Below are 14,801 nucleotides of genomic sequence, written 5' to 3'. Positions count from 1 at the left end.
AACAGATCATCGACAAATCAAACCTTAACCTGTTTAATCCTATCAAGCACAAATTATGCAGTTTTTGTCTTTGATTAACTAAAAGAAAACTATAAGATGTAATAATTAAATAGGTATCACTGATTCCATATTTAATAAAGGGAGTAATATGGTGACATGATCAGAGCCATTTACTGCAATCGTGCATGTGGGATGAAGGACTTTACCACCAGAGCCTTAAAAGAAGGCAAGTATAAAGTTATTATTGATTAATTAAAACCAATTAGTTTATTTAGAAATTAATTAATAAATGAAATAATTTATTATTAGTAGTAGTATTAATATTATTGTTATTGGCTTAGTACAGTTGCTTGCACCACAAGGGTCGAGGGTTTGATTCCCACCTCAGGTCAGTGTGCATGACGTTTGCATGTTCTTACCCTTGCTTGATGGGTTTACTCTGGGTACTCTAGTTACCTCACCCAGGCCAAGGACAATCAGATTAGGCTTATTGGCATTCTCAAATTGCCTGTAGTGTGTGAATGAGCGTGTGTGTGTGTCCGTCCTGTCCTGTGATGGACTGCCGTCTCATTTAGGGTGTACCTGATGCTCTACGTAAATCTCCTGGGATAGGCTCCAGGCCCTCCGCTGACCTTCTATCCAGGGTAAAGCAGTATAGATGTTGAGTAAATAAAGAATTATTATTATTATTATTATTATTATTATTATTGTTGTTGTTGTAGATAGAAAGGCATAGTTGTAAAGGAAAAAAAATTAATATGAATCATTTACAAAAGGATCATAACATTTATCATTGCAACTTGCAATCATTGCACCATGAGCTCAGCCTAACATACCCATTTTCGCCATAAACGATGCTGCCTACTGTCACAGTTGGTGTGAACGCCTGTAACACGCCCACAGTAAGACATAAAAGTTGATGATGATGCTAGCTACTGCTGCATATAAAAGGAAATGCTTGTGACACGCCTGTGACAGGACTTCCCGTGCAACACCTGCGACCGTCCACTATACAGAATTTCTGATTTATATGCACGCACTCATGAACATTATGCATTCTTGTGTTCTACTGTAATTCAGTTATGTGTTGTAGTCTTGTCTCGTCTCTATAGTTTCATGAAGCACATAGGTCCTGGAGGAACGCTGTTTTATTTGATTGGTTAAAATAAAAACAATACTCGACCTTACTTGATAAGATGTAGACTACTACATAGGCAGATAAGGCAGTTTTCTTTTGACCTGTAAGATGGCTTTTGACCTATACGATGCTGATTTCCCTCAATTGTCAGGAACCAATTTTGTGATCCAATTTTGGATCACAATTTCTTAAATTTTTTGGAAGAAAATGTATTTTCATAGGATGATTTCATACTATGCACACAGGCTTACTTAGCACCGTCACCATACTTAACACACTTAGCACCGTCACCTTGTACCTCCAGGGTCGGGTTCAATTCCCACCCCTGTGGGCATGGAGATGGCATGTTCTCCCTGTGCTTTTTAGGTTTCCTCTGGGTAATCCGGTTTCCTCCCGCAGTCCAAAAACATGCGGATTAGGCTAAATGGCTTTCCCAAATTGCTCGCAGTGTGTGTATGCGTGCCCTGCAATGGATTGGCCCCTGTCCAGGGTGTAACCCACCTTGTGTTAAAGAGTCGATTAGTCAATTAAAGAGTCGATTAAGTTTTAAGCCATGTGCTAGGTTAATTGCTAAAAGGCACAAAGCTTTTGTACACTGTACTTTGCTCACTATTTCCCTTGCATTGCTCGGGGTTTCTTTGTTGGTTGCCTGTTGACAGAACAGTGTAAAATAAATAAGTATTCTGTAACCCATAACTGAGGTTTTTAACTTGCTAAAGTCTCCACTTTAAACCAGCATAACTGCATCACGGCTCACCATGTGTTCTTGGTGTTTTTCCTGAAGCCAACATCATTCTGGATTAACTTAAATAATATTGGTGAGGCTGACATTAACTTAGACAGATAGAGATGTATGCAAGGAAAAGTCAATTTTTTTTCTGTGTAACATTAGTTAGCATTAGAGCAAGCATGGTACTGGTCATATGTGTACTGGTTGTATCTATAGGTCAGTGCTGTTATGGCCAAAAACAGACTGTTCGACCATTTCATCAGGCGTTTACTCTGAGAACCTGAACATCAAAAATGGATGCTAAGTACAGTATAGTCTAGAGAGGCCCAGAACTGCGGAAATTAACATTAAAAACTAAAATGTTTAAAAATAAACAGGTAAACATAAGATGGCTAAAACCTGTATTCAGAGTGATCTTTTTTTCCCATAAATTTAACTTTGTGCGTATTATGCATATCAATGCACAGTTTAGATTTCCAGATGTTCACCAGATGCCATCATTAGTCATGATTGTTTCCCCTTAAGTACACTTCTTATTACTAGAATGATTCTAGTTTTTTTATTTCCAACTAAGTCTGAAAAATTATCATGTTATTAAGTTATTTTGTAATATATACAAAAGTTATTTGTACTTAGTAGCAAAACAAAAACAAACAAAAAAAATCACAGATAGGGCCCCAAACTATTTTTGTTTATTAGCTCAATATTCTATTTTCCTAAAAACTTATATAAAACACGTTTGATTTAATTGTTTTAATTAATGGCATATTGTTTTCCAGTAAACTAAAGAAAAAAATAGAACTTTTCAGCATCTAGGGGAGAAAAATGAAGGAATTATATTGTAATTTGCATTTTTAAAACAAACAAGGCAACAATTCCTAAACATGCAAATATGTCTGCAGGTAAAAGACAGTGGTTACAGACCTTAATGGGACCAATTAAAAGAAAATATGATTCAAACAAGATAGATGTCAAGTAGAAGATTATAAAACACCTTCAACCAATACCAGGTCTATCAAAAGATGTTGGCTGCTCCTGGTCAGCTTTGACAAAAATATGGTGCAAATATAAGCAAAATGGTGTCAAAGCATTAGGATAGATCATTTACATGATGTACTGTAATAAAGTAAAATACACCAAAAATAAATTATAAAAATGCATGGAGACATGATAAGTGCAAGTAAAAGTAAGATAGTGGCAGCAAGTTGGAGACCTTTGGCCACATTCACAATCCAAGACACATTTTGCTTAGTTCAGATTTTTTGATCAGATTGGATTTGCATGTCATGTCGGTTCACATTCACAATTACAAATTACTTTTATTTGACCTTAATGACAATACGTCATATGGCTGAAGCAGTAAACGTGCATGGCTGGAATCCACTGCACATGGACATCAACCCTCCTTTCCTTCGCTTAGTGACGATGTCTACTGATAAAAGTAGTATAACAATAAGATTGAATTATTAAACATGAAACTGTGTACTACTAGCTGAGTTACCATTGGTTAATATAATATATACAGTATTTTCAAAACAAGTTTTTAATCTAGCTTTATATCTACCCTCCCCACTGGCCCACCACTGGCAATAGGGATTTTCTTTCCTTTATCATAGATCATTTCTTCCTGGAAGTAGAACGGAGGTTCAAAATAGCAAATGTAGAGGTGTACCTTTTAATATGTTTCATTCCATGTCAGGGTGAATTGGCAGGCTAAGGAGTTGTCAAGCCTGCGAGGAACTGCCCTCCATGTTCAGCTCTGTGGTGGAGTGTATCCAAAATATGCAGGCTAAAATCAGCCGCGTACTCCCCATAGTTTGTATATATGGACGAGAACAATGCAAAGCATACGATCCAAGCCTGAAGGTCCAACCAGGTTACCAAATGCTTTTCCTTCTGCCGAGACTGCAACAGAAAAACGCTGAGCTGTATCATGTTTATTTATTAAAAAGGTGATAAAACACCTTTCAGCTCTTGCCACACCTGCTACTCTTACTAGCTCTTGCTGTTTCTTTCTTTCTTTCTTTTTTAACGCCATGCCAGCTTTTATGGCTATATGCATGGCGAGAGTCATTTTTGTTATTTAGTATTAAAACTAGATAAGATGTTTAAAATATATATTTTTTTAAAACTTTAAAACTACATTGCTGTTTCAAGAAGTGTTCTCCACTGAATCAGGCTCACACACCTCATTGCGCTCTTGAGGCATGATAATACTGTAAAACTCCACCTGGTCAGTCCATGACCATCTGCCAGCAACCATAATGAACCCTAGAGGCTCACTGTTGTGCTACTGAGGTTGCAGTGGCTAAATTGCTTCAGGGTGGCTTTATAAGTCCACTAGTCCCTGTCCAGCTCTATCATTGTAGTGCCAAAATCTGACAAGTTGATAAGGGCTCTAACAACTTCCAGCAACTGAACCAGCATGTTTTACCAAGAAAAAGACAAGGAAAGTCACTGGCAATATAAGGTCCTCCCCTTTGGCCAACACCATGCCCCAGCCAATCTCCAGCACCTCATGGGCATCATGCTTCCCCATCACCGACGTGATTATCCACGCTGAGATCATCACCTCCATCATCTCCAAAAGGTTCTTAAGGAGCTCTGAAAGACTGGGCTCACAGTAGAAGCTTCTTCCCTGCAAGATACAAACACATTATTTTTCCACAAAATCTTCTTGCTTTTCAATACACCTTGTCCATCTGCCAACAAGCTTTTTCCTGGTCAGCTGTTGAGGATGTTTCCATTCCATAATCTATGCAGATATACAGTACCAACGGTTCTGTTTATGCTCTTCTCTTTGTTGTTTTGGTACCTGATACATCTTTAAACCACAAAAAATGTAAACCTCTTAATTTTAAATAATAAATACATTTATAAATACATCTTATTCAGAGCGACTTACAAAAAGTCAGTTTGCAGTAGCAGCATAGCATGACATGTGGTGAATATTAAACATTTTCTTGTCATATGCACAGTGTATATTGTTTGCATAGAAAACATTTTTTAAAACAGAAAGTTGAGACTGAATTAGTAAGATGTTATAGCTATGATGTCGAGGTAAGACACCCCACAGCACATAACACCTGAGGGAGTGTCATTCATTACCTTTCACCAGCTACAGTGTAATAGCACCACGTTCTGGTCCTGATCTCCGTCATCTTCCTTTCAATAATTCTAAATAATCAGTAATTAATTCAAATAAAAGAATTCTTTCTAAATAATAAATAAATGTATGATTTATTCCTTGCTGTAGCAGCATAACATGACATTAGGGCGATCATTAAACGGTTTCTTGCTACATTCGGTTCAAAGTGTGGACACCTTTTTTAAAACGTTAATAATATGTAATCCTCGATAATGAATATATAAATTTTATTCTTTAAATTTAATTATTTTATTAAACTCTGATTTCAGGCCTTTAACGAGGCCTTTGTGTGATTGGCATATTGAGACAGTCGTTTGTTTTAATGAGATGGATGGTAATTTGGCACACATCGTTTTTTTTTTACTGTTTGAAGTCATCCTTTTGTAGCATATTTAGAGGAATCAATTAATGAAATTCCTTGACAGAATTAAGGAAATGCTCCATTTTTCCATCAACCAATTCCAATATTGTCTTTTTCTAAATTTATATTTGATAACAAAAGTAAAATAACAATAACAATAACACAAATTATAATTAAGAAATAATAATTAAGAAAGAATTTGAATAAATCCCTAATTGGAAAAAATAAATCATTTTATAACATATGTCTTGCAGTAGCAACATAACATTATGTTTGGGCAATTATTCAACTTTTTTTCCCCACATTCAGTCTAACAGCATGGTTTGGCTCCTTCGCAGCAGAGCTAAGTTTTGCTCTGTGTTTTCTTCGTGTTTTCCAACACGTCCATCATCTGACAGTGATAAATTGGTTATGTCACATTGTGGGTTAATGTTTCCCCAAAAAGAGCTTAGTTCCAGTGCTGTCTATATCCAGTATGTCCACAGTTAGGTGACAGTCTCTCTGACACTGTTATTTGCATACAACGTCATGGCAGAACACTTTGCATTATTTAAATGCAGTATGTTACAGTATGTTTGTGTGACAGGGGTTTGATCAGATTTCATGGATTACCATCTCTTACTAATAACAGCATTTTAAGCAACTTTACATTTGAATTAATTTTTTTGCATAAGACATAGTTTATAATTTTTGTAGAGAAAAAAATGTGGCATATTAAGTTAATAAGTGTAATCGCTCATTTAATACAATGTATATCATTAACAAAACATATTCTATAAAATATAATAATAATAATAATAATAATAATAATAATAATAGGATGATTTATTTATTTATTAATTTTTTAATTTCCTGAAAGTAGATGAAAAGTAAAAGTTTCATCCTGGTAGAATCTTAGCTGGACCAGGTAATATAATCACTGAACCATTACTGCAGTATAAATTGTTGGTGTGGTGGGGAGCTTTAATGGGAGAAAATATACAATTATATTCAGTTGTACAAAGGAGTGTCCAAAAGATGTAAATTTCCTATATAGTGTATGTAAGTTATTATCTTGCTAAAACTAATTATTTTGTGTGCCTAAATTATTTTCAAATTGAGCAATAGATGTCTTCATATGCCAAATATGGTTTGTAACTTAATAGTGTTAACTATGAATTTAAACTAGTAATGCAACTTAACCCTGGTGTTATCATTCATAAACCTAGCCTTCCCTTAAATGTAAATAACTTGTTTGCATAAGATACCATATTGGCCCAAATTTACGGCATTCGTGATTATACGACGACCTCCCATTCTGTAACACATTTATTAAATACTTTTTAAAGATAAGAAACTCTAAACAAAATATACTAGGTAGATAAACTACAGTATATTCAACACTATTCAACAGATATACACATACAGTGCATCCGCAAAGTATTCACAGCGCATGTCACAGCCTTATTCTAAAATTTATTTTTTTCTCAGAATTCTACACACGACACCCCACAATGACAACATGTAAAAATTTTACTTGAGATTTTTGCTAATTTATTAAAAATGTAAAAAATGAGAAAGCACATGTACATAAGTTTTTACAGCGTTTGCAAAATTGCCACAACTCAGAAGCACCCTGTTTCCCCTGATCATCCTGTTTCCCCTGATCATCCTTGAGATGTTTCTGCAGATTAATTGGAGTCCACCTTTGGTAAATTCAGTTGATTGGACATGATTTGGAAAGGCACACACCTATACAGTATATATAAGGTCCCACAGTTGACAGTTCATGTCAGAGCACAAACCAAGCATGAAGTCAAAGGAATCGCCTGTAGGCCTCCGAGACAGGATTGTTTCGAGGCACAAATCTGGGGAAGGTTACAGAAAAATTTCTGCCACTTTGAAGGTCCCAATGAGCACAGTGGCCTCCATCATCCGTAAGTGGAAGAAGTTTAAAACCACCAGGACTCTTCCTAGAGCTGGCCGGCCATCTAAACTGAGCGATCAGGGGAGAAGGGCCTTAGTCCTGGAGGTGACCAAGAACCTGATGGTCACTCGGTCAGAGCTCCAGAGGTCCTCTGTGGAGAGATGAGAACCTTTCAGAGGAACAATCATCTCTGCAGCAATCCAGCAATCAGGCCTATATGGTAGAGCGGCCAGACGGAAGCCACTCCTTAGTAAAAGGCACATGGCAACATGCCTGGAGTTTGCCAAAAGGCACCTGAAGGACTCTCAGACTATGAGGAACAAAATTCTCAGGTCTGATGAGACTCTCTGGTACTTATTGATCAACATGCCTTTAAAATTGATTAACTTGAGCCTTTTTTTCGTACCTTTTCATGTGTCTGCTCTGAAGCGGTTTTTTTGCCTGAATTGCAATTTAAGGGCATAGATACTGTATGCAATGCATTTTACTGCTTAATTCATTTGGCCTCAAATAAAAGCCCATACCTTTGTCTACTGAAGATAAAAACAAGAAAGGCTCCGTAGGTCTTTGCCAACTTCAGAGTACAAAAATACACCAGTTATCTTTTTCATTGTGTATTTCTTGAAAGAATGCCCAATGTGCAGCCAATAAAACGTGCATGTCCAATATAAACTCAACTTGACTGTGGCAAACCAATCAACAAATTTACATGTTGGATTTCCTTCTTGAAGAAATTCTTTAATCATTTCAGTGGTTTCGATGACAACACTCTTGTTGGACCATGTTTCCCTTCAGTTAGGCAAACCAAGCAGCTTGTTCTGGTCTGTAGGCACCCTTTTACCTGCAGACTAATTTGCCTTTTACACTTGTCCCAGTCTTTGTTTTAGAAATGAAATGCAGAAAAAAATGTACAGTACAGTACAGTACAGCTGTCACTCAGGGTTGCAGGAGGCCTGGAGCTGTTCCCAGGAGACTCGGGGCACGAAGCAAGGTACCAGGAAAAGCATTTCAGTAGCACTTGATCGTTTCTGATCCTCTGATGCCAGACGTGGTTAATCATGCTGTCACGTGCGGAATTATGAACTGACGCGCTTAATTATCTGCAAACAGAGCAACAGCAAAGTGTCTTTGCGTCATAAAGTGGATTGAGGTGGGTAATTTAGTGTAATGATTATTCCTTAAGGAGGAAAGGTGATATTAAATTAAAATTTTCATTCATGAATAAACATTTATTCATATACAATAAATATAAGATAAATATAAAATATGAATATATATTCATAAATAAACAACAACCTGACTGTACTAAATGACCAGGTTACCACATCTATGGAGTTTTTTTTTTTTTTTTCCTTAAAGGGAAGTAATACACATTCGCATTTCATACAAAGTTAAATAATTCTCTTGATTGTATAAAGCTGCTTTGGGACAATGTCAATTGTTAAAAGCGCTGTACAAATAAAATAAAATTGAATTGAATGGAATTGAACTAAACTAGACTTGTCACTTAGCAGATGCCCTTAACTAGACCAACTTAAACAAGTGTACTAGGTCAGGGACTAAGAGAACCATCGGGATATGTTGGTACATTGTGTAACAGATTTTTTTATTTGGTTTTGATTTGATTTTTTTTTTTTCATTCGGTGAGTGCAAAATTTAAATAGACTGCCCGCTCACTTTTGGTTGTGGGTGCTAGAAACAAATCTGCAAAACCCACATTTGCCTACATTTGCAGTCGGTAGGAGAAGAGCTGCACGCCACAGCCACAATAATGAAATCAGATGGCTGGGGGTCTTAGTATAAATTTCAGATTTTACAAAACTGTGCTTCATCAATTTTTCGGAGAGCTGCACCCATCACTGCGTTTGGAAAGAAAGGAAGAATTGTATGAGACTTTGAAATGGCTGTAGAAGACTGGGTGAATTCCGTAATCAGAGCCATTATGTGTCTGATTGGAATCATTGGTAACAACTGGCTGTGCATTACCTCCCTGCCTAAACCTAATTCTCAGCTCCGAACTAATGACCTTCTATTTATAAACTTGGGTGTATCCAACCTGCTCACTAATTACCTCGTGGACGTCTTCTACATTATCCAACCTGGTGGGTTTTTAGCTGTGGGTAGAGTGTACTGCATCTTTCAACTTTTCCTGCCTAAATTCTCAGAGACCAGCAGCATCTTGACGACGATCTTCATCACTCTGTACTGGCATCAGAAGCTCGTGGGCTCTCTGAAACGTGGAGGAGCTCCTGTACTCATGGACAACCTCCACTTTACCGCCGCACTGCTGACAGGAAGCTGGATCTTTGCATTTGTCGTCAACATTCCTCATTTTTTCATAATTCTTGGACAAAATGAGAACGCTACTACTACACAATGCATCGAAAAGCAACAACTGCAGGGCTATAAGGTGACGTACACCATACTTGTGAATTTCTTTCCACTCATGGGCATTGTCTACGCAAGCGTGCAGATCACAGTCACACTCCTGCGGAATGAAAAGCGAATGAGGAAAATGAGCACAGCAGTCCAAAACGAAGGAAAGACCTCAGTCGAGAAAAACGGAGACAAGGCTAATGGTATATCTACGGTTACCAAGTCCAAATCAAAGCCGCAAGGCAAATCAGGAAGTCTGCTGAGGGCCGCCAAGAGTGTGGTAGTAGTAGCTGTGTTTTTTTTTATTTGCTGGCTGGTTAACCTTCATGTCAGTTTTGTCAGTTCTGTCTCAGAAAGCACTCTGTTACATGACCTGGAAAGCTTCGTAGGTGCATCCTATACATGCGTCATTCCTTATATTTATCTGTACGGTATTCAAAAGCTGACCTGCTCCAGATAAGAAGGACATGTATTAGGTCATAAGTGAGAGATGATTTAGTTAGCTGTCATTATATGTAAGATATGAAAGCTGTAGACTTGAAATATCACTAAACATGAGAACAAATTGTACATGTAAGTAAAAAAAAAAAAGGATATAACTGTAACAATAGCCTTTATTTATTTGCTTGCTTGCATTTATTTCTGCTAGTAATCAGACGAATAATAATTACTAACCAAAATAAGTGACTGTATAATAAACAGCATGATGGGAATGCAAAAACAATGTGTTCATCTTAAATTCTTACTTTAATTTGGTGAACCTACAGTTTATCAGCACTTCATCACTGCTGACGCACTGCACTTAGAGTTCAGTTACAATCAAAATGAATCATGCTTGTGAAATTATGACCCTTACGCAAAGGAAATATATTATCTGTCAATATATTAAATGATTTGGTGTCTAATCTACTGGTAAATTGAAAAGATTTTATAATGTTAATATTCCTTGTTGCTACACTAACTGATACTAATTACAGTAAAGTCAATAAGTATTTGATCACCCTGTGATTTTACAAGTTCTCTTACTTAGAAATCATGGAGGGGTCAACAATTTTCAGCATAGATGCATTTCCACTATGAGAGTGGGGAAAAAAAAAAAAGAAAAAGAAAAATCCGGAAATCCCATTGTATGATTTTTTTTTTTACAATTTATTTGATTTACTGTGTCAAATAAGAATTTGATCACTTGCTTATCAGCCAGATTTCTGACCCTCAAAGACCTGTTATTCTGTGTTTAAATAGTCCAGCTACACTCTGCTCATGATTCTAAATTAGTAGCACCTGTTTGAGGCCGTTAGCCGTCATAAAGACACCTGTGCACCCCACAATCAGCCAAAGTCTAAGGCTGAACCAAAGAGCTGTCAAAAAACACAAGAGACAAAATTGTAGACCTTCACAAACCTGGAAAGGGCTACGGGGCAATTACCAAGCAGCTTTGTGAAAAAAGAACAACTGTTGGAGCAATTGTCGGAAAATGGAAGAGGCTAATGATGACTGTCAATGTCCCTCGGACTGGGGTTCCACGCAGGGCCGGTTCTAGACCAGACCATATGGGGGGGCAGTCGGAAATGTGAAGGGGGCATCATGTAGACACATCATGTTCAAGCACTGTTTTTTCCCCTGTGCTTATAGTAACAGTATTGTCCTTGCTTAATTGTGTTGTTACCTGTAGCTGCGTCCAAAGCCTGGAGAAGTGGATTGCACTTTGTCAGGCCTCTACCTTCCGACCTGTCCAACTTGGGTGTCCCACTTGAAGACTGAGCTCCCGCTGGTATAGCTCTTAAGGTCAGACGCAAACCCCCTGATCCCTTAAGGGGGAAACTGAAAAATAAAAATTTTAATAAATAAAACAAAATAAAATAAAATATCCTTAATCCAGATTTTATCAATCAACGAGATAAAATTTATCTTAGCTGGATGGTCTTATTCTCAAAAACGTTGAACATAAATTAAGACTTAACACACTATAACTAGAATATTTACAAAACTGAAAAGTTGTCTTATGAATAATAATAAAAATATATAAGTTAAAGCAGATGGGCTATAGAACAATTCATATTGTGTGACGAGGATGGATAGGATCAGGAATGAGTTCATCAGAGGGACAATCCATGTTACATATTTTGGAGATAAAGTCAGAGAGGCCAGATTGAGGTGGTTTGGACATGTTCAGAGGAGAGATGGTGAATATATCGGTAGAAGGATGCTGAGGTTGGAACTGCCAGGCAGGAGGTCTAGAGGAAGACCAAAGAGGAGATTTATGGATGCAGTGAGAGAGGACATGAAGTTAGTAGGTGTGAGAGAAGAGGATGCAGAGGATAGGGTTAGATGGAGGCAAATGATTCGCTGTGGCGACCCCTGAAAGGGAACAGCTGAAAGACAAAGAAGAAGATATTGTGTTTTTTTTTAATATATTAAATTTTTTTGTTATTTTTTTATTGATAGTAAATGAACAGCTCTCCTCTCTCCAATCCACTCTACAACAACAGTCTCCTGTTTCCCTTTGGAAAAACTTTCACAAAATCATCCATGAACTACAGTGTGGGGCGGGGCTTTACGTAGGGGGCTGTCAGACAACAGTCATTTGTCTTCAGTCTGTCAAATTCAGCGCACGTGGACTCATCGCTGTGCTTGTTGTAACTGAAAAAAATGCCGCAGCTTCTTCTTCAGTCTTTCCACTCCGTGATCGTTGAACTCTGACACGACACTACGTTAGGCTACGTCTTGATTCATTTGCATACGGATGGTGATTAGATGTTTACCGAGAGCTCAGGGGAAGAGTGTGTGTGTGCCACCTACCTACAGTAAAGCATGGGGCTGGGAGCATCATGCTCTGGGGGTGTTTTTCTGCAGAGGGGACAGGACGACTGCACTGTATTAAGGAGAGAATGAACGGGGCCATGTATTGTGACATATTGGGCAAAAACCTCCTTCCTTCAGGCAGAGCATTAAAGTTGGGTTGTGGCTGGGTCTTCCAACATGACAATGACCCAAAGCACACAGCCAGGAAAACCAGCATATGGACTATTTAAAAGCAAAATAACAGGTCTTTGAGAGTCCGAAATCTGTCTGATAAGCAAGTGATCAAATACATATTTGACACAATAATTCACAAATAAATTGTTAAAAAATCATACAATGTGATTTCTGGAATTTTCTTTTTAGATTCTGTCTCTCACAGTGGAAATGCATGATTTCTAAGTAAGACAACTTGCAAAATCACAGGGTGATCAAATACCTATTGACCTCATTGTAATAATTAACACAAAAAAAGATATTCATATTAAAAAATATTTGCAATATACAGAATACTGTACTGTATTCATATATTACGATATATTAAAAAATACATAAGGAATTGCCACTTTTCATATATTTGGAAATATTTAAAAATATATTCAAACATATATAGCTATTAATGTATGTAATTTTATATTCAACAATATATTTCATAATATATTGAATTTGATTTAATACATGTATTTCTTTATATTTTTTACAATATGCTTATATGGTAATGTAGTTTGAACAAAATGACTTTATAGGCATTAATCAGAGCATGCCAACAAAGTAAACGTATGTGTATAATTCTTAAACAGGCATAAAGTTTCAAAAATGTTTCAATAAAACAATTGTAAGTATAAATATCATGGGTTTTTTCTTCATTGCAATATATAGTATACATATACCCATACATGGTCTGTTCATATATTGCAATATATTAATGAATATAGGCACTAGTTTCCTATATATGAAAATGTTTTATTCAATATATTGCGTTATATTTTACAATATATTGCCATATATACAATAATTTTTCCATAAGGGGAACTGATGGACTCTCTAAGCACACTTAAATATCTGCAAATATAACTGAAACAATTTGTCGCTATGTTATGGACGTGGCTAAAATGGTTTATTTGGTGTAATTGTGATTACCCCTTAGGGTGTGATGAACAATTAATTGCACAACACACATAATTGCCTTCGTATTTTTTTTTCCTCTGAAGCATCTTTAATTAATTGCCTTCGAGGCAATTAATTAAAGATGCTTCAGAGGAAAAAAAAAATTAATATAACACTGAAATCAGTCCAAACCTGTTCTGTTAGTTAAAAATTAATCCCAGGTAACCCGAACATATTATGTCATTTGCAATAATTTGTTCAACCTGCATTTAGAAATAAAGCTGGGAAACAAGATCAAAGTTGTAAAGGGATTTGTTTTAAACAAAGAATCACTGTCATTGTCTTCAACAAGTTATTATAAAAATAAAAAAAAACATGAATAAATAGCGAACAAAATTCAAGTTTTGAGTCTATAGAGCTTTTTCGTGTGCCGTCTGATGCCATATAAAATCCAAACTGGGTCCCATTTTGCAACGGCAGGTAGTTGTGCATGTCACAACATATGAATTCAAATACTGGAAAGACATTGTGTCAGTTTTCTACTGGCCAAAAAAATAAAAAATTTGAATTTGAAATTTAAATTGGTAAATATATCCATCATCTTTAGTCTGACCTTTTGGATGAATGACAACAAAGAACTATTATTATTTATAATTATAAAAAAAAAAAAAAGATCAAGCAGAATGATGAATCAATTACAAGCTTCCAGCTCTGCTCGACTTCTAACCACACATTCACTCAGATTTTCCTCCATTTTCTTAATGACCAGCTATAGAACATGCAATATGTCTGGACACTTCATAAACTCTTTATAAATCTATATATAGTATAAAAGTAGATACATTTATTATCTTTACATTGCATTCATTCATTAAGTATATTTTAAGCCATATTTAATGTTTGTGGGTTCTACTCAACAGCAAAATATAGCGACTTTGTAGGTAATAATATTCGTTGAGCCTCAAGTTTATAGTGCAAAATTAAGGAAAACATAGGTTTTGTCTTACTCTGTTTTAAAGACAAGCAATCAGCTAGAACAAATGTATTCCACCACCAGGGTACCAGAGAAGAGAAGGTTTCAGATGAAGGTTTTCCTTGTACCTGGAGGGAAAGGTGCTTCCAGGTAGGTGTGGGGGAGAATTAGTGTTGCCTACATTGTGGGAGGAGCAAATCATTCACTATTCTTTAAACAACTGCCCCAGTTCTAAGAAGAAGGAGACTTACTGCGTTGGTAAG

At 36.5% G+C, this 14,801-nt stretch overlaps 1 protein-coding gene across 1 annotated transcript; it reads left to right on the top strand.

Moving 5' to 3' along the window:
• Window positions 1-9,183: 9,183 nt before the first annotated feature.
• Window positions 9,184-10,119, top strand: LOC128505565 (alpha-1A adrenergic receptor-like). The gene has a single exon (XM_053476069.1). It carries the CDS (start codon window positions 9,184-9,186, stop codon window positions 10,117-10,119), a length of 936 nt encoding a protein of 311 aa, XP_053332044.1.
• Window positions 10,120-14,801: the final 4,682 nt, after the last annotated feature.

This window comes from Clarias gariepinus, chromosome 17, assembly GCF_024256425.1.
Source record: "Clarias gariepinus isolate MV-2021 ecotype Netherlands chromosome 17, CGAR_prim_01v2, whole genome shotgun sequence".
NCBI lineage: Eukaryota > Metazoa > Chordata > Actinopteri > Siluriformes > Clariidae > Clarias > Clarias gariepinus.
The sequence above is the reverse complement of the archived record's forward strand: the minus strand, read 5'-3'. Positions and strand labels throughout refer to the sequence as shown.